At 64.3% G+C, this 19,775-nt stretch overlaps 1 protein-coding gene across 1 annotated transcript in view; it reads left to right on the forward strand.

The window, feature by feature from the left end:
• The window catches only part of CELSR2 (cadherin EGF LAG seven-pass G-type receptor 2), a 34,350-nt gene extending 15,200 nt beyond the window's left edge, over positions 1-19,150 (forward strand). Inside the window, 23 exon segments of the mRNA XM_069875681.1 lie at positions 655-796; positions 1,654-1,774; positions 3,337-3,520; positions 4,061-4,162; positions 4,886-4,980; positions 5,056-5,265; positions 6,175-6,358; positions 7,920-8,063; positions 8,550-8,784; positions 9,403-9,570; positions 9,997-10,123; positions 10,873-11,073; positions 12,432-12,606; positions 13,096-13,208; positions 13,278-13,354; positions 14,443-14,569; positions 15,589-15,711; positions 15,800-15,930; positions 16,445-16,533; positions 16,612-16,758; positions 17,164-17,370; positions 17,552-17,777; positions 18,973-19,150. Of these exon segments, the coding sequence (XP_069731782.1) occupies positions 655-796; positions 1,654-1,774; positions 3,337-3,520; positions 4,061-4,162; positions 4,886-4,980; positions 5,056-5,265; positions 6,175-6,358; positions 7,920-8,063; positions 8,550-8,784; positions 9,403-9,570; positions 9,997-10,123; positions 10,873-11,073; positions 12,432-12,606; positions 13,096-13,208; positions 13,278-13,354; positions 14,443-14,569; positions 15,589-15,711; positions 15,800-15,930; positions 16,445-16,533; positions 16,612-16,758; positions 17,164-17,370; positions 17,552-17,777; positions 18,973-18,994 (3,350 nt within the window). The 3' untranslated portion in view covers positions 18,995-19,150.
• The last annotated feature ends 625 nt before the right edge of the window (positions 19,151-19,775 follow it).

Raw genomic sequence — 19,775 nt, forward strand, 5'->3', positions numbered from 1 at the left:
CCTCCCTGTCACTCTCCCCAGGGCACTGCCACCCCCTTGTCACCCTTCTCAGGGCACTGCCACCCTCCCTGTCACCATCCTCAGGGCACTGCCACCCCCTTGACACTCTTCCTAGGCACTGTCACCCTCCCTAGGCACTGCCACCCTCCCTGTCACACTCTCCAGGGCACTGCCACCCCCTTGTCACTCTCCTCAGGGCACTGCCACCCCCTTGCCACTCTCCCTAGGCACTGCCACCCCCTTATCACCCTTCCTAGGCACTGCCACCCTCCCTGTCACTGACCCCAGGCTACTGCCACCCCCTCGTCACCCTTCCCAGGGCACTGCCCCCTCCTTGTTACCCTTCTCAGGGCACTGCCAGCCTCCCTGTCACTGTCCCCAGGCCACTGCCACCCCCTTGTCACCCTTCCTAGGCAGTGCCACCCACTTGTCACCCTTCCTAGGCGCTACCACTCTCCCTGGACACTGCCAGCTGCCCTGTCACTGTCCCCAGGCCACTGCCACCCCCCTGTCACCCTCCCCAGGGCACTGCCACCCCCTTGCCCCTTGCCACTCTCCCTAGGCAGTGCCATGCTCCCTGGTGCTGCCCCCCCCCACCCCAGGGCAGTGTCCCCCTCCCTGTGATGTCCCCAACGTGCCCGTCCTTGTGCCCAGGCTACTTTGGTGACAGCTGTGTGAGCGCGTGTGCCCTCAACCCGTGCCAGCCCCCCGCCACGTGTGCCCGCCGGCCGGGCTCGCTGCACGGCTACGCCTGCGAGTGTCCCCAGGGCCACTTCGGGCCCTACTGTGAGCACCGGTGAGTGGCACGTGGGGGCCATCGCACACACGCGTGTGCAAGGGGCCGGGTGACACGGGGGACGTGCAAGTGTGGGCACAGGGCAGGCAGGATGGGTGTGCAAGGGGCAGGGTGGGCATAGGGAGAACGTGCTGGGTGTGCAGGAGGCAGGCTGAGTGTGCAAGGAGCAGAGTGGGCAGGGGAGGGGCACAATGGGTGTGCAAGGGACAAGGTGGGCATCTGGAGAGCACAGACGGTGCACAAGGGGTGCGGTGGGTGTGCAAGGGAGAGGGAGAGTGTGCATGGTTAGGCAAGGGAAGGGCATGGTGGGTGTGCAAGGGGCAGGGTGGGCACAGGGAGAGCATGGTGGGTGTGCAGGGGGTAGGGTGAGTGTGCAAGGAGCAGAGTGGGCGTGGGGGCACAATGAGTGTACAAGGGACAGGGTGAGTGTGCAAGGGTTGGCACGGGTGCATGGTGGGTGTGCAAGGGGCAGGGTGGGCACGGGGGGACAGTAGGTGTGCAAGAGGTGGGGTGGGTGGGCAAGGGACAGGGTGAGTGTGCAAGAGGAGGCACAGGGTGCCTGGTGGGCGTGCAAGGGGCAAGGTGGGTGTGCAAGGGTGGGCACAGTGAGAACACGGTGAGTGTGGGCACCTGGAGGGCACAATGAGTGTGCAAGTGGTGCACAATGGGTGTGCAAGGGGGGCACAGGGAGGGTACGATGGGTGGGAGGGGTGTGCAAGGGGGCACCTGGAGGGCACGGTGGGTGTGCAAGGGCCACAGTGGCACGTGGGTGGCCGTGGTGGCCATGCGAGGGGCGTGTGGCAGTGCCAGCCGCGGGGCCCTGTCACGCCCGCCGTGTCCCCCGTGTCCCCACGCAGGGAGGCGCAGCCGTGCCCACGGGGGTGGTGGGGACACCCCACCTGCGGCCCCTGCAACTGCGATGTCACCAAGGGCTTCGACCCCGACTGCAACAAGACAACGGGCGAGTGCCGCTGCAAGGTGGCTGTGTCACCTTCCCTGTCCCCAGCCCTGTCCCCAGCTCAGTCCCATGGCCCCATCCCCAACCCTGTCCCCATCCCTGTCGCTGTCCATGTCCCCAGCCCTGTCCTTGTCCCTGTCCCTGTTCTTGTTCCCATCCCTGTCCCATGTCCCCATCACTGTCCCATGTCCCTACCCCCATCCTCAGCCCCATCCCTATCCCCTTCCCTACCCTCTTCCCTGTCCCAATCCCTGACCCTGTCCTTGTCCCCATCCCTGTCCCATGTCCTCATCCTTTTCCCCATCCCCACTCTCTTTCCTGTCCCCATCCCTGTCCCATGTCCCCATCCCTGCCCTCTTCCCTGTCCCTGTCCGTGTCCTTGTCCCCATCCTCAGCCCCATCCCTGTCCCCATCCATATCTCTGTCCTTGTCCCTATCCCCACCCCTGTCCCCAACCCTGTCCCTGTCCTTGTCCCCATCCCTGTCCCATGTCCCCATCCTCATCCTCAGCCCCATCCCTGTCTCCATCCCTACCCTCTTCCCTGTCCCTATCCCTGTCCTTGTCCCCATCCCTGTCCCATGTCCCCATCCCTCTCCCCATCGCCACCCTCTTTCCTGTCCCCATCCCTGTCCCATGTCCCCATCCCCATCCTCATCCCCATCCCTGTCTCTGTCCTTGTCCCTATCCCCACCCCTGTCCCTATCCCCATCCTCAGCCCCATCCCTACCCACTTCCTTGTCCCTGTCCCTGTCCTTGTCCGTATCCCTGTCCCATGTCCCCATCCCCATCCTCAGCCCCATCCCTACCCACTTCCTTGTCCCCATCCCTGTCCCTGTCCTTGTCCCCATCCCTGTCCCATGTCCCCATCCCTGTCCCTGTCCTTGTCCCCATCCCTGTCCCATGTCCCCAGCCCCAGCTCCATCCCTGTCCCCATCCCTACCCTCTTCCTTGTCCCCATCCATGTCTCTGTCCTTGTCCCCATCCCTATCCCTGTCCCATGTCCCCATCCCCATCCTCAGCCCCCATCCCTACCCACTTCCTTGTCCCCATCCCTGTCCCTGTCCTTGTCCCCATCTCTGTCCCTGTCCTTGTCCCAATCCCTGTCCCATGTCCCCATCCCTGTCCCTGTCCTTGTCCCCATCCCCATCCCTGTCCTTGTCCCCATCCCTACCCTCTTCCCTGTCCCTATCCCTGTCCCTGTCCTTGTCCCCATCCCTGTCCCATGTCCCCATCCGCAGCCCCATTCCTGTCCCCATCCCTACCCTCTTCCTTGTCCCCATACCCGTCCCTGTCCTTGTCCCCGTCCCTGTCCTTGTCCCCATCCCTGTCCCTGTCCTTGTCCCCATCCCTACCCTCTTCCCTGTCCCTATCCCTGTCCCTGTCCTTGTCCCCATCCCTGTCCGAAGTCCCCATCCGCAGCCCTATTCCTGTCCCCATCCCTACCCTCTTCCTTGTCCCCATCCCTGTCCCTGTCCTTGTCCCCATCCCTGTCTCATGTCCCCAGCCCCAGCCCCATTCCTGTCCCCATCCCTGTCCTTGTCCCCATCCCCGTCCACGGGTTGGTGACACCGCTGTCCTCAGGAGAACCACTACCGGCCGTCGGGCAGCGCCTCGTGCCTGCTGTGCGAGTGCTACCCGAGCGGGGCCCTGTCGCGCCGCTGCGATGCCACCAGCGGGCAGTGCCCCTGCAAGCCCGGCGTCATCGGCCGCCACTGCGACCGCTGCGACAACCCCTTCGCCGAGGTGACTGCCACCGGCTGCGAAGGTGCGGGGACAGGGACACAGGCACCCCGGGGCACCCTGCTGTCATCCCGTGTCACTCTGTGTCACCCTGTGTCACCTGGGTGCTGGCAACCAGGTGCCTTTTCCACCCTGCGGTCACCCCGTGTCACCCTGCTGTCACCCTAGGCGATGGCAGTGGAGTGGCTTCTGTCACCCTGCTGTCACCCTATGTCACCCTGTAAAACCTGGGTGCTGGCAACTGAGTGCCTCTGTCACCCTATGTCACCCTGCTGTCACCTTAGAAGCCGGTGACTGGGTGCCACTGTCACCTTGTTGTAATCCTGCTGTCACCCTATGTCACACTGTGCCACCCTGGCTGCTGGCAACTGGGTGCCACTGTCACCCTGCTGTCAGCTTTAGTGCCAATAACTGGGTGCCACTGTCACCTTGTTATCACTCTGCTGTCACCCTGTCACCCTGGGTGCCTCTGCTGTCAGCCCGTGTCACCCTGTGTGCTGGCAACCGGGTGCCACTGCCACCCGCCTGCTGTCACCCCCGTGTGACACCCAGCTTTGCCCCACAGTCAACTACGACAGCTGTCCCCGAGCCATCGAGGCCAGCATCTGGTGGCCCCGCACCCGCTTCGGGCTGCCTGCCGTGGCCCCCTGCCCCAAGGGCTCCGTTGGTAGGTGGGGACATGGGGACCGGGGGGAGGTGGCACTGTGGTGGGACCGTGGGAAGGGGTCAGGGGGTGATGCCATGGTGGCACCGCTCAGATGAGGGAGGATAACACCATGGTGGCACTGGGACAGAGCTCTGGAGAGCTATGCCATGGTGGCACTGATGGGATGGGAAGGTGACACTGTGGTGGTGCCGCTGGGATGGGGTCAGGGAAGTGACACCATGGTGGCACCACTGAGGTGGGGTGGTGGCACTGCTGGGAGAGGGCAGGGGGGTGACATGGTGGTGTCCGAGCTGAGATGGATCAGAGCGATGACGCTGTGGTGGGACAACATGACACTGTGGTGTCACTGGTGAGATGGGGCAGGACAGTGACACGGTGGTGGCACTGCAGTGGCACCGCCGGGATGTCCAGGAGGTGATGCTGTGTTGGCGTTGTTGGCATGGAGCTGTGTTGGGATGACCCTGCAGTGTCACCACTGGACCAGGGCTGGGATGGTGACCCCGTGGTGTCACCGTTAGGACAGGACAAGGGACAGATGTGGTGGCAAAGGCAAGATAGAGCTGAGGTGGTGGCACTGCGGTGGCACCACTGGGATGTCCAGGAGGCGACGCTGTGGTGGCATTGTTGGCATGGAGCTGCATTGGGATGACCCTGCCGTGTCGCCACTGGGCTGGTGCAGGGGTGGTGACCCCCCAGTGTCACTGCGGTCCCCCTGTCCCCTAGGCACGGCGGTGCGGCACTGTGACGAGCACAAGGGCTGGCTGCCCCCCAACCTCTTCAACTGCAGCTCGCTGGCCTTCGCCGCGCTCCGGGGCTGGGTGAGTGGTGGTGGGGGACATCGCCACGGGGACGATGCCACCTGCCGCGTCCCTGCTGACGGTGCCACCCGCCAGGCGGAACGGTTGGCACGCAACGAGTCGTCGCTGGACCCGGCGCAGTCGCGGCACGTGGCGCTGCAGCTGCACGAGGCCACGCGCCGCACGGCCGCCTACTTCGGCAGCGACCTGCGCCTGGCGTACCGGCTGGCCAGCCGCCTGCTCCAGCACGAGAGCCACCAGCGCGGCTTCCGCCTGGCTGCCACCCAGGACGTGCACTTCACCGAGGTGTGACACGGGGACGGGCACCTCCTGGCTTGGGGACAGGAGCTCACGTTGCCAGGGTGATGGTTGCCTTCTTAACTAGGGGCAGGAGCCCAAACGCCGGGGTGATGGGTGCCCTCATTGGAGGGGGTTGTTGGCGCAGGAGCCCAGACACCAGGGTGACGGGCACCCCCTCGACTGAGGGCAGCTGCCCAGACCTCAGGATGATGGGCACCCCTAGGGGAGGGTGTGTTGGCACAAGAGCCCAGACACCAGGGTGAGGGGCACCCTCTCAGATGAATGCAGGGACCAGGCACCTCGGTGATGGGCACCTCCTCAGCTGGGGACAGGAGTTCACGTGCCAGGGCGATGGTTGCCTTCTTAACTAGGGCAGGAGCCCAAACGCTGGGGTGATGGGTGCCCTCATTGGAGGGGGTTGTGGGCACAGCCCAGACACTGGGGTGTTAGGCACCCTCTCAGGTGAATGCAGGGACCAGGCACCTCGGTGATGGGCACCTCCTCAAGTGGGGACAAAAGTCCAAATGTCAGGGTGATGGGTACCCCTTCAGCTGGGGACAGGGTCCCAGACACTAGGGTGATGGGCACCCTCATGGGCCTTTCCCATGGTTGGCACAGGAGCCCAGATGCTGGGATGATGGGCACCCCTCAGCTGGATGCAGAAGCCCTGACGCTGGGGTGCTGGGAGCCTTAATGGGAGGGGGTGTTGGTGCAGGGAGGTGAACGCCAGCGTGATGGGCACCCCCTCAGCTGAGAGGGTTAGAGCACCCAGCACCCCTGGCCACAGTTGGCAGTGCGGGGTCCCTACCCTCTGAGCCTTGCAGGGGGCAAAACTAAAGGAAGGAGACAGAAGCCCCTTGCCCAGACACCGCAGTGAGGGGCGTCCGGCAGCACTGTCACCTCTGCTCTCCCCAGAACCTGCTGCGGGTGGGCAGCGCCCTGCTGGACGCCAGCAACAAGCGGCACTGGGAGCTGATCCAGCAGACAGAGGGGGGCACAGCCTGGCTGCTGAAGCACTTCGAGGACTACGCCAGCGCCCTGGCACAGAACATGCCCCAGACCTACCTCAGCCCCTTCACCATTGTCACCCCCAACATCGGTGAGTGGGGATCCCGGGGACACACGGGGGTGTGCATGTGTTCAGTTCTGGGCCCCTCACCACAAGAAGGATGTTGAGGCTCTGGAGCAAGTCCAGAGAAGAGCAACGAAGCTGGGGAAGGGGCTGGAGAACAGGCCTGATGAGGAACGGCTGAGAGAGCTGGGGGTGTTTAGCCTGGAGAAGAGGAGGCTGAGGGGAGACCTCATTGCTCTCTGCAACTCCCTGAAAGGAGGTTGTGGAGAGGAGGGAGCTGGGCTCTTCTCCCAAGTGACAGGGGACAGGACGAGAGGGAATGGCCTCAAGCTCCACCAGGGGAAGGTTAGGCTGGACATTAGGAAAAGATTTTTCCCAGAAAGGGTGATTGGTCCCTGGCAGAGTCTGCCCAGGGAGGGGGTTGAGTCACCTTCCCTGGAGGGGTTTAAGGGACAGGTGGACGAGGTGCTGAGGAGCATGGTTTAGTGATTGATGGGAATGGTTGGACTCGATGATCCAGTGGGTCTTTTCCAACCTGGCGATTCTATGATTCTATGTGCCTGGGGACATGCATGTGCCCAAGGACACCTGTACCGGGGACATGGGCATGGGTGTGCCTGGGGAACACGTGTGCTCTGAGGGTATGAGTGTGTTGGGGACATGCATGTGCCTCGGCAACAAGTGTGTGCCTGGGGACACAGATATGTGTGTGCCCAGGGCACATGCGTGTGTCTGGGGGACATGCATGTCCCCAACACACTCATACCTGTGCCTGGGGAACATGTGTGTGCCTGGGGACATGGACAAGTATGTGTCTGGGAGACATGCATGTGTCTGGGGACATGAGTCTCCAGGGAAACAATGTGTGACCAGGGCTGTGTGTCCCTGCATGATAACAGCTGGGGACACATATGTGCCTGGGGGTACTGTGCCCAGGCATGTGCCAGGCTTGTAGGGGTGTGTGTGCGCCCAGGGAACACGTATGTGTGAGGGGACATGAGCATGTGTGTGCCCAAGGACATGCGTGTGCCTGGCGACATGGACATGAGTCCTGTGCCCCCCACAACTCCGTGCCCAGGGGACACACACGTGCCTGGGGGCCACCTACCTGGAGACCTGCACCACGGGCACCGGGGTCCATGGGTGCCAGGACTGTGGGTGCTGGGGGATATGGGTGTGAGGGTCTGTGGGTGCCACGGTCCATGAGTGCTGAGACCTGTGGGTGCCAAGGTCTGTGGGTGCTGAGATCCGTGGGTGCCAAGGTCTGTGGGTGCTGGGGTCCATGGGTGCCAGGGCTATGGGTGCTGGGGTCCATGGGTGCCAGGGCTATGGGTGCCAGGGTCCATGGGTGCTGAGATCCGTGGGTGCCAAGGTCTGTGGGTGCCGGGGTCTGTGGGTGCCTGGGTCCGTGAGTGCCAGGGTCCATGGGTGCTGGGGTCCGTGGGTGCTGGGGTACATGGATGCCAAGGTCCATGAGTGCTGAGATCCGTGGGTGCCAAGGTCTGTGGGTGCCTGGGTCTGTGGGTGCCGGGTTCTGTGGGTGCCAGGGCCCGTGGGTGCCAGGCACACAGGTTCCATGGTGCCACAGTGGTGTCGGTGGTGCGGCTGGACAAGGGCAGCTTTGCGGGCACGCGGCTGCCGCGCTACGAGGCTCTGCGAGGGGAGAAGCCCCCCGACCTGGAGACCACCATCATCCTGCCCGACAGCGTCTTTCGGCCCCCTGAGGGCAGGCGTGAGTCCAGGGGAATGGGGGGCTGGGGACCCCAACGCATGGGGGGCTGGCAGGGTGGGGGACCTTGTTGCATCCATGGGTCTGGCAGGGTTGGGGGGCACCCCCACATGGCCATGGGGGTGGCAGGTCTGGGGACACTGGCTTGAGGCTGGCAGGGTTGGGGGGCCCTGGTGTGGCCATGAGGCTGGTAGGGTTGGGAACGCTGGGAAGGGGCAGGCAGGGTTGGGGACCCCAGAAAGGAGCTGGAAAATTTGGGTGGACCCCTATGTGGCTGTGAGGCTGGAAAGGTTGAGGACCCCGATGTGGCCATGGGGCTGGCAGGGTTGAGGGGACCCTGGCATGGGGCTGGCAGGGTTGGGGGGACCCTGGTGTGGCCATGGGGCTGGCAAGGTTGAGGACACTGCTATGAGGCTGGCAGGGTTGGGGACCCCAGAATGGCCCTGGGGCTGGCACAGCACCATGGCAAGCCCTGCCAACCCCCTCCAGACTCCAGCACCAGGCACGGGCCACCAGCACAGGGTGTGCAGGAGGAGGAGGAAGATGCTGCTGAGGAGGAGGAGGAGGAGGAAGAGGAGGAAGAGCAGGAGGAGGTGACCCTGGTGACCCGCCGCAAGCGGCACCCATCACTGAGCAAGGACCAGGCCATCGCCAGTGTCATCATCTACCGCACGCTGGCCGCGCTCCTGCCCGAGCAGTACGACAGCGACAAGCGCAGCCTCAGGTGCCGCGGGCAGAGGGGGCACAGGGGGCTGCGGAGGGGGCTTGGGGGACTCCAGGGCAAGGGAGGGCATCTGTGGGGCACTGGGAGAGGGGGAGCCAAGGGGGGGCCTGTGAGGTGCCCAAGGGTGGGGGCAGAGGTGGCCTGGGAGGGTCCCCATGGTGTGCTGAGACATGGAGGACAAGAAGGGTCTCCATGGGGTGCCCAAGGGTGGGGCACAGGGGACAGGGAGGGTCCCCACTGGGTGCCAGGGCAAGGGAGGGATCTAGAGTGCTGGGACACTGGGGACAGAAGTGTCCCCAAGACATGTCCAGGACAGGGTGCCCATGGTGCTCATACACGGGCGGATAGGGAGGGTGTCTGTGGGGTGCTGGGAATGTGGGCACAGGGGACAAGGGGGTCCCCATGGGGTGCTGGGATGTGGAGGGACAGGGAGGGTGCCCATGGGGTGCCCAAGTGTGGGGGACAGTGGTGTCCCCAAGGGGTGCCAGGGCAAGGGAGGGCACTGGAGTGCTGGGACACTGGGGACAGGGGTGTCCCTGGGACATGCCCGGGACAGGGGTGCCGTGGGGCGCTGTGGGGTGGCCCTGCCCAGGCCAAGACCCTGACCCATGTCCCCAGGGTGCCCAAGCGCCCCATCATCAACACGCCAGTGGTGAGCATCAGCGTGCACGCGGCGGGGACGCAGGCGCCACGGGTGTTGGCCAAGCCCATCACCCTCCAATTCCGGCTGCTGGAGACCCAGGAGCGCTCCAAGCCCATCTGTGTCTTCTGGAACCACTCCCTGCTGTGAGGGGACAGGGGACATGGGGAAGGACAGGGGTGGCACTCAGCGGGTGGTGGTGGAGTGGGGGGCATGGGAGAGCCGTGCCTAACAGACCTGTCCTGGTGCGAACACGGGGACAGGGCTCTGGGGTCACATCCCTGGTGCCAACAGCTGGGTGGGTGACATGGGGACAGGGTGGCAGTCATGTCCCCGCTGTCACCACTGAGTGACAAAGGGATGAGGCCACACTGGGCAGCCCTCACCTTGGTGGCATGGGCAGGTGGCACGAGGACATCGCTGTGGGGTGGCAACCCTGAACTTGGTGTCATGGGTGGGTGGTGGGAGGGGACATGTGTGGTGTCCCCAGTGGGGCGGGTGTCCCAGATGGCATCGCCAGGTGAGGTGGGTGTCACAGAGGGGTCTGGGGGGTGTCCTGGTGTGTCACACAGGGCCGGTGGCACGGGCGGTTGGTCAGCACGGGGCTGCGAGGTCGTCTTCCGCAACCAGAGCCACGTCAGCTGCCAGTGCCACCACCTCACCAGCTTCGCCGTCCTTATGGACATCTCCCGCCGTGAGGTGTGACACGGGGGACACGAGGGGACGTGGGGGACACGGGCACAGGGCCTGTGGGCTTGGGCACGGGGCTTGCTGGCAACGCGCAGGGACACAGGGACAGGAGGTGCCCCACGTGGCGTGGGGACAGGGTTGGGAGGGTTGGGAGATGGGGGCTCAAGTGGGGCAGGGATAGAGGGCAGAGGGCAGGGCTGGGGCGAGGCTTGGAGCTGGGAGTGGGGCTGTGTGTGTGTGGGGGGCTCAGGGTGTGGGGCTGGGGGTATGTGTGGGGCTCAAGGTGTGGGGCTGGGGGTGTGTGTGGGGCTCAAGGTGTGGGGCTGGGGGTGTGTGTGGGGCTGGGGGTGTGTGTGGGGCTCAGGGTGTGGGGCTGGGGGTGTGTGTGGGGCTGTGTGTGTGGGGGGGGCTCACGGTGTGGGGCTGTGTGTGTGGGGCTCAGGATGTGGGGCTGGGTGTGTGTGTGGGGCTCACGGTGTGGGGCTGGGGGTGTGTGTGGGGCTCAGGGTGTGGGGCTGGGGGTGTGTGTGGGGTTGGAGGGGTGTGTGGGGCTCTGGGTGTGGGGTTGGGGGGGTGTGTGGGGCTCAGGGTGTGGGGCTGGGGGCGTGTGTGGGGCTGGGGGCATGTGTGGGGCTCAGGGTGTGGGGCTGGGGGCGTGTGGGGCTGGGGGTGTGTGTGGGGCTCAGGGCGTGGGGCTTGGCCATGTCTCGGGCCACGTGCCCGGCACGCGGCTCGTTGACGCCTGGCTCCCTGTGCAGAACGGGGAGGTCCTGCCGCTGGCGGCTCTGACCTACACGTCGCTGGGCGTGGGGCTGGCGGGGCTGCTGCTGGCCGTGCTGGCCCTGGGGGGGCTGCGGGGCCTGCGCTCCAACCGCCATAGCATCCGCCGCCACGGCGCCACCGCCCTCCTCCTCGCACAGCTCGTCTTCCTCCTCGGCATCAACCAGGCCGACAGCCCGGTGAGCGGCGAGACGAGAGACGGGGGCTGGGGCCGAGGGTGGGGGTCGCAAAAAGGTTGGGGTCTCTCAAACGGGGGGCCTCAAGGGTTGGGTTCTCTCAAACAGAAAGTTCTCAAGGGTTGGGGTCTCTCAAACGGGAGGTTCTCAAGGGTTGGGGTCTCTCAAACAGAGTTGAGGTCTATCAAATGGGAGGTTCTCAAGGGTTGGGGTCTCTCAAATGGGGTTAGAGTCTCTCAAACGGGGTGTCCTCAAGGGTTGGGGTCTCTCAAACAGGAGACCCTCAAGGGTTGGGGCCTCTCAAATGGGGTTGGACTCTCTCAAACAGGAGGTCCTCAAGGGTTGGGATCTCTCAAACAGAAGGTTCTCAAGGGTTGGGGTCTCTCGAACGGGAGGTTCTCAAGGGTTGGGATCTCTCAAATGGGGCTGGACTTTCTCAAACAGGAGACCCTCAAGGGTTGGGTTCTCTCAAATGGGGTTAGAGTCTCTCAAACAGGGTGTCCTCAAGGGTTTGGGTCTCTCAAACAGGAGGCCCTCAAGGGTTGAGGTCTCTCAAACGGGGTTCGGGTCTATGAAATGGGGTGTCCTCAAGGGTTGGGGTCTCTCAAACAGAAGGTTCTCAAGGGTTGGGGTCTCTCAAACGGGGGATCCTCAAGGGTTGGGGTCTCTCAAATGGGAGGTTCTCAAGGGTTGGGGTCTCTCAGATGGGGTTGGACTCTCTCAAACAGGAGACCCTCAAGGGTTGGGGTATCTCAAATGGGGTTAGAGTCTCTCAGACGGGGTGTCCTCAAGGATTGGGGTCTCTCAAACAGGAGGCCCTCAAGGGTTGGGGTCTCTCAAACAGGGTTGAGGTCTCTCAAAGGGGAGGTTCTCAAGGGTTGGAGTCTCTAAAATGGTGTTGGGGTCTCTCAAATGGGGTCGGAGTCTCTCAAACAGGGGGTCCTCAAGGGTTGAAGTCTCTCAAACAGGGTTGGGGTCTCTCAAAGGGGAGGTTCTCAAGGGTTGGAGTCTCTAAAATGGTGTTGGGGTCTCTCAAATGGGGTTGGAGTCTCTCAAACAGGGGGTCCTCAAGGGTTGAAGTCTCTCAAACAGGGTTGGGTTCTCTCAAATGTGGGGTCCTCAAGGATTTGGTCGCTCAAACGGGAGGTCCTCAAGGGTTGGGGTCTCTCAAAAAGGGTTGGGGACTCTAAAACAGGGTTGGAGTCTCTCAACCAGGGGGTGAGCTGGGGCAAGGGGGGATGTGGGGCCAGGATCCTGACGTGGTGCATGGAGTTTTGTGGTGGGGATCCTAGGGTGGTGCTTGGGGTTTGCGCGGGGGATCGGTGGGTGTGCGAGGCAGGCCCCTGACCCGCGGGGCGCAGCTGGCTTGCACGGTGGTGGCCATCCTGCTGCAGTTCCTCTACATGAGCGCGGTGGGCTGGGCGCTGCTCGAGGGGCTGCACCTCTACCGGCGCCGCAGCGAGCCCCGGCACATCGACCGCGGGCCCATGCGCTTCTACCACGTGCTGGGCTGGGGGCTGCCCGCCTTCATCACCGGTGAGACCCCCAGCACCGAGCTGGGCTCTGACCCTGCCCCCCGACCCCTGGAGGACCCCTGACCCCCCACCTCCACCTGCCTCTGGGGGCTCAACTCCCAAACCAGCTCCTTCATCGCTCATAGCCCCACCCCATAGTAGCCACACCCCAGGTAATAGCCCCGCCCCTTGATCCATAACCACGCCCCTTTGACACGTAGCCCCGCCCCTCAGTCATTAACCCCGCCCCCTTTCTACATAGCCCCGCCCACCCGTATTAGCCCCGCCCCTAGCCCCCACCCCCATAATTATGGCCCCGGCCCATCTGTAGCCCCGCCCACCCCAAACAGTGGCCCCGCCCACCCCAGCCAATGGCCACGCCCATCCAGCCCTTAGCCCCGCCCCTCAGTCATTAGCCCCGCCCCCTCAGTCATTAGCCCCGCCCCCTCCCAGTGGCCCCGCCCCCCCGTGGGTTCCTCCCCAGGTGTCCCCCCTGACCGTGCTCCCGCAGGGCTGGCGGTGGGGCTGGACCCCGAGGGCTACGGGAACCCCGACTTCTGCTGGCTCTCCATCCACGACAGCCTCGTGTGGAGCCTGGCGGGGCCCAGCGCCTGCGCCGTGGCCGTGCGTAACGGGGCCTGGGGCGCGGGACCCCCGGTGCCCCCAGCCCGCGCTCACCCCCCTGCCCCGCAGGTCAGCGTCCTCTTCCTCGTGCTGGCGGCCAGGGCCACCTGCGCCTCCCCCCAGGACTGCGACAAGAGGGGCACCGCGTGAGTCCTGGGGCGGGGGGCACGGGGGGCTGAGAGCAGGGGCTGTCTGGGGCTGATGGTGGAGCCTGCGTTGGGGTGCACGTTGGGGTCTCCATTGGGGTCTGTGTGGGGTGCGCGTTGGGGTCTCCATTGGGGTGCGCATTGGGGTCTCCATTGGGGTCTGCGTGGGGTGCGCGTTGGGATCTCCATTGGGGTCTGCGTGGGGTGCACGCTGGGGTCCCCATTGGGGTCTGTGTAGGGTGCGCGTTGGGATCTCCATTGGGGTCTGCGTGGGGTGCACGCTGGGGTCTCCATTGGGGTCTGCGTGGGGTGTGCATTGGGATGTCCATTGGGGTCTGCGTGGGGTGCGCGTTGGGATCTCCATTGGGGTCTACATGGGGTGCACGCTGGGGTCCCCATTGGGGTCTGTGTGGGGTGCGCGTTGGGATCTCCATTGGGGTCTGCTTGGGGTGCGCATTGGGGTCCCCATTGGGGTCTGCGTGGGGTGCACGCTGGGGTCTCCATTGGGGTCTGCGTGGGGTGCGTGTTGGGGTCTCCATTGGAGTCTGCATGGGGTGTGCGTTGGGGTCTCCACTGGGGTCTGCGTGGGGTGCACGCTGGGGTCTCCATTGGGGTCTGCGTGGGGTGTGCGTTGGGGTTTCCATTGGGGTCTGCGTGGGGTGCACGCTGGGGTCTCCATTGGGGTCTGCGTGGGGTGCGCGTTGGGATCTCCATTGGGGTGCACATTGGGGTCTGCATGGGGTGTGCATTGGGGTCTCCATTGGGGTCTCCCGTGGGGTCCACGTGGGGTGCATGTCGAGATCTCCATTGGGGTCTGTGTGGGGTGTGTGTTGGAGTCTCCATTGGGATCTCCATTGGGGCCTCCATTGGGGTCTCTGTGGGGTGCGTGTTGGGGTCTCCATTGGGGTCTATGTGGGGTGCGCATTGGGGTCTCCATTGGGGTCTCCCTTGGGGCCCATGTGGGGTGCGTGTCGGGGTCTCCATTGGGGTCTGTGTGGGGTGCGCATTGGGGTCTCCATTGGGGTCTCCCTTGGGGTGCGTACTGGGGTCCGTGTGTGGGGACTGTTTGGGTGCTGACGCCCCCCCAGCTCCGGGCTGCAGACGGCGCTGGTGCTGCTGGCGCTGCCCACCCTGGCCTGGCTCCTGGCGCTGCTCTCGGTCAACAGCGACTCCCTGCTCTTCCACTACCTCTTCGCCATCTCCAACTGCCTCCAGGTCTGCTGGACCCCCGACCCCTCCCCATAGGGACTGAGCCTCCTCCAGCTCCTCCTGCCCCCTATAGTGCCCTGCATCCCTCCAGCCTAGGCACCCCCCATGCCCCTATACCCCTACAACTCATGGATCTCCCTATGCCTCCCTATGCCTTCTTATAGCTCTTTATGCTCCCTATACCTTCCTGTAGCTCCCTACGCTTCCCTAGGCTCCCTATAACTTCCTAGGCTCCCTGTAACTTCCAAGGCTCCCTATAGCTCCCTATAACTTCCTAGGCTCCCTATAGCTTCCTATAACTTCCTGGGCTCCCTATAGCTTCCTATAACTTCCTAGGCTCCCTATAGCTTCCTATAACTTCCTAGGCTCCCTATAGCTTCCTATAACTTCCTAGGCTCCCTATAACTTCCTAGGCTCCCTATAGCTTCCTATAACTTCCTAGGCTCCCTATAGCTTCCTATAACTTCCTAGGCTCCCTATAACTTCCTAGGCTCCCTATAACTTCCTAGGCTCCCTGTAACTTCCTAGGCTCCCTATAGCTCCCTATAACTTCTAAGGCTCCCTATAGCTTCCTATCACTTCCTAGGCTCCCTATAGCTTCCTATAACTTCCTAGGCTCCCTATCACTTCCTAGGCTCCCTATAGCTCCCTGCAACTTCCTAGGTTCCCTATAACTTCCTAGGCTCCCTATAGCTGTTTATGGTCCCTATAGCTCCCTACAGATTCTCATGTTCCCTATAGGTCCCTTTGCTTCTCTATGGCCCCCTATGTGTCTGTACCCCCACACCCCTGGACCAGGCCAACCCCCCGGCCCCCGCAGCTGCCCAGCTGGGGACACCTGTGGGGACACGGAGGGTGACAGGACAGGGACACCCCAGGAATTGAGCCCCCTCTCCTAGGGGGTGCTCAGTGGGCACAGGGGGTCCCTTCTCCTACTTTGGGGTGCCAGTGGGGGCAGCCAGGGGGGATGGGGGTCCCATCTGTTCAAGGTGCCAGTGCCCCCATGTGCCTCCCTCTCCACCCAGGGCCCCCTCATCTTCCTGTTCTGCGTGGTGCTGAGCAAGGACGTGCGGCGGAGCCTGCAGCTCAGCTGCACCCGCCGGCGTGTGCCCGACCCCACGCTGGCCACCAAGTCCACCCTGACCCCCGTAAGTGCCAGGAGGGGCTGGGAGGGTTTGGGGGAGATCCAGGAGGGCAGGGGCAGCTGTGGTGGTGACATCCCCATCCCCGTGGCAGGCCTACGGCTGTGACAGCACCTACGTGGCCGGGCGTCTGTACCCGGCACCTGACGGCGGCTCTACCGGCTCCCTGCACAGCACCGCGCGCTCCGGCAAGAGCCACCATAGCTACATCCCCTTCGTGCGCCGGTACCGCTGGGACGGGGGTGGTGGGATGGAGGCAGGGTGGTGGCACAGCTGGGTAACATGATGTTGGAGTGGTGGGATCATGGAATCACTCAGTTGGAAACGACCTTGGAGAACATCGTGGCAGGGTGGTGGGTTGGTGGGATGGTGAGATGATGGGGAATGGGTTGGTTGGAGGCAGGGTGGTGGGTTGGTGAGATGGTGAGATGATGGGGAATGGGTTGGTTGGAGGCAGGGTGGTGGGTTGGTGAGATGGTGAGATGATGGGGAATGGGTTGGTTGGAGGCAGAGTGATGGGTTGGTGGGGTAGTGAGATGGTGAGATGATGGGGAATGGGTTGGTTGGAGGCAGGGTGGTGGGTTGGTGGGGTAGCAAGATGGTGAGATGATGGGGAATGGGTTGTTTGGAGGCAGGGTGGTGGGTTGGTGGGCTAGTGAGATGGTGAGATGATGGGGAATGGGTTGGTTGGAGGCAGGGTGGTGGCATGGTTGGGCAGCAGGTGTGTCCTGTCGCGCAGGGAGGACTCGGGGCTGGCGGGCAGCCCAGGGCAGCGGGCACTGGCTGAGCCGGGGGGACTTTTCCTCGACGCCCAGGACCAGCATGAAGGTAAGGGCACCACCTGTGTGACGAGTGCACCCAGCCTCAGCCCAGCTGGGCACCCCCTGACCTGTGTGTCCCCCCCAGAACACGACACGGACTCAGACAGTGACATCTCGCTGGATGACGACCGCAGCGGCTCCTTCGGCTCCACACACTCCTCCGAGAGCGAGGACGAGCCACCCCCTGGCTGGGACGCCCTGCCCGGGCTCCCCCTGATGCCCCCCACCCCTGGTAACAGCCGGGGGGGGTGCCCAAGGGGATTGGGGGTCCCTCACGATGGTCAGGGTGGGGATGAGGGGCACCCAGGGAAGGGGGGAGGTGGTCCCTTGCCTTGTCTGGGATGCACAGGGGGGCACCCAGTGGGTTTTGGGGGGGGTCCCCTGCCCTGACTGGGGCCTGTGGGGGGCACCCAGTGGGTCCATCAACCAGCCTGGGGTGCTGATGGGGGCACTCAGTGAGTTCGGGGGTGTCCCTCACCATGTCCAGGGTGCCAGTGGGGATGGGGGGAGGGGTCTCTCACCCTCTCTGGGGGCACCCAGTGGGTAGGGGTTCCCTCGCTCTGGCTGGGATGCAAGGAGGGGGCACCCAGTGGGGGTTGGGGGGGGCCCTCACCCTGCCATCCAGTCCCCCTCACAGGTGACAGCCTGGTGGCCCCCACGCAGCCGTACTGGCCGGGAGAGTTTGTGACGACAGCAAGCGAGAGCGAGGGGCCTGGGGGCAGCGAGACCCTGCGCGTGGAGCCGGTGGGGGGCGAGGGGCCCCTCCGTGCCGAACCCCCCCGCTTCAACAGCGAGGTGCCCCCCAGGGTCCCCCCACTGCTGCCCCTGCCCCATCCCCACAAAGGTACGGGTGCCACAGGGTGGGTGGGGGGCACCTCAGTGACACCCCCAAACCCCTGAGTGATGCCCCCACCCCATCCCCACAAGGGTGCGGGGTCCCACGGCCGAGTGGGTGCCATGGGGTGGGTGGGGGGCAGCTCAATGACCCTCCCTCCGAGCCCCTGGGTGATGCCCCTACCCCGCAGGCATCCTGAAGAAGAAGGGCCTCCCCGCCATCAGCGAGCGGGGCAGCACCCAGCGCCTCGGGCCCCCCCCGCCGCCCCCCACCTCCTCGGGCAGTGAGGGCAGCAGGGTGGGGGTCCCCGCTGCCCCCCGCCCCCGCCAGACCCTGCAGGAGCAGCTCAGCGGCGTCACCCCCATCACCATGAGCATCAAGGCAGGCACCGTGGACGAAGACTCCTCTGGCTCCGAGTGAGTGCCTGGCGGAGGGTGGCCACGGTGCCCCGTTGGTGGCCACGGGGCAGCTGTTGGGTGCCCATCGGGTGCCAGGGTCCCCTTGGGAGACCATTAGGTTCAAGGGTGGCTGTTGGATGCCCACTGGGTGCCACAGTTCCTCTTGGGAGACCATTAGGTTCAAGGGTGGTTCTTGGGGGCCCATCGGGTGCCACGGTTCCTCATTGGGTGCCCGTCAAGTGCAAGAGTGACTGTTGGGTGCAAGGGTTCCACTCGGGTGACCACTGGGTGCAAGGGTTCCACTCGGGTGACCACTGGGTTCAAGGGTGACCATTGGGTGCCCTCTGACTGTTGAGTGGGTGCCCATTGAGTGCCAGGTTGCCCATCAGCTCTAACTGTCCATTGGGTTCTGGGGTTCCTGTTGGGTTCCCATGGCGAGCTGGAGTTCCCATTGGGTTCTGGGGTTCCCATTGGGTTCCCATGGGGAGCTGGGGTTCCCCTTGGGTTCTGGGGTTCCTGTTTCATTCCCATGGGGCGCTTGGGTTCCCGTTGGGTTCTGGGGTTCCCGTTGGGTTCCCATGGGGAACTGGGGTCCCCATTGGGTGCTGTGATCCCTGTTGGGTTCCCATGGGAAGCTTGGGTTCCCATTGGGTTCTGGGATTCCTATTGGGTTCCCATGGGGAGCTGGGGTTCCTGTTGGGTTCTGGGGTTCCTGTTGGGTTCTCATGGGGAACTGGGGTTCCCATTGGGTTCTGGGATTCCCATTGGGTTCCCATGGGGAGCTGGGGTTCCCCTTGGGTTCTGGGGTTCCTGTTGGGTGCCCCTGGGGAGCTGATGTTCCTGTTGGGTGCTGGGGCTCCCGTTGGTTGCCCACAGGCTTCCAGCTGGGTGCTGGGATGTCCATTGGGTTGCTTGGGCTCCAACTGGTTGCCCGCTGGGTTCCACTGGGTGCCCGTTGGGTACCCACGCGGTGGCGGGCGGTGGCGCGACACTAACCCCCCTCTCTTCTCTCCCCTTGCCCCCCTCCCTGCCCAGATTTCTGTTTTTCAATTTTCTCCATTAATCGCGGGGGCCCGGGCGCTCCTGCCCCCCCCTCCATGTCCCCCCCACCGGGCGAGTGCTGGGTGCCTCGGCCCCCCCGCCCTGTCACGCATCATCTGTCTTGGTTTTGTGTCCCCCCACCTTGTGCCCCCCCCATCTCTGTGTCCCCCAGGAGCGACGAGACCTCCATCTAATGGTGACCTGGTGGGTGGCCCCTGCCCACATGCCATCGTGCCAGGACTGGGGGGTGGCACCAGGACAGGATGGTGGCACTGGGATGGGGAGGGGGGGCATCTAACAGTGACCCGGTGGGTGTCCCCTGCCTGTGCCACCATGCCAGGGGTGGCACCAGGATGGTGAGGGGTATCTAAAAGTGACCTGGTGGGTGTCCCTTGCCCGTGCCACCATGCCAGGGGGGTGACACCATGATTGGGGGGTGGCACCGTGATTGGGGGTGACACCAGAACTGGTCAAGGGGACATCTAATGGTGACCTGGTGGGTGTCTCCAGCCCGTGCCACCACGCCAAGGGGGGTAGCACAAGAATGGGGGGGCCGGTGGAACCATGCTCGGGGGGTGACGCCAGGATGGGGTGGCACCAGGATAGCTGGGGGCATCTAAAAGTGACCTGGTAGGTGTCACCTGCCCGTGCCACCACACTTGAGGGGTGGCACTAGGATCGAGGGCACCTAACAGTGACCCAGGGGGTGTCCGCTGCCCTTGCCACCATGCTTGGGCCGAGGGCGGGGGTAACACCTGGATTGGGCTGGGCAGCATCTCATGGTGACCTGGTGGGTGTCCCCCCTGCTGTGACACTGGAAGTGGGGACACCAGGATGGATGGTGACACTAGGATGGGACCTGAAGCCACAGACACCCCCCTCCCCATGGTGGCACTTGGGATCCTTGCAGGGCTTTGTCCCCACCCCTTTGCCCCTGGTGGCGGGGGGGGTGGTGGTATCGGGGTGCCCCCCAGC

This window comes from Phaenicophaeus curvirostris, chromosome 24, assembly GCF_032191515.1.
Source record: "Phaenicophaeus curvirostris isolate KB17595 chromosome 24, BPBGC_Pcur_1.0, whole genome shotgun sequence".
In the NCBI taxonomy this organism is placed as follows: domain Eukaryota; kingdom Metazoa; phylum Chordata; class Aves; order Cuculiformes; family Cuculidae; genus Phaenicophaeus; species Phaenicophaeus curvirostris.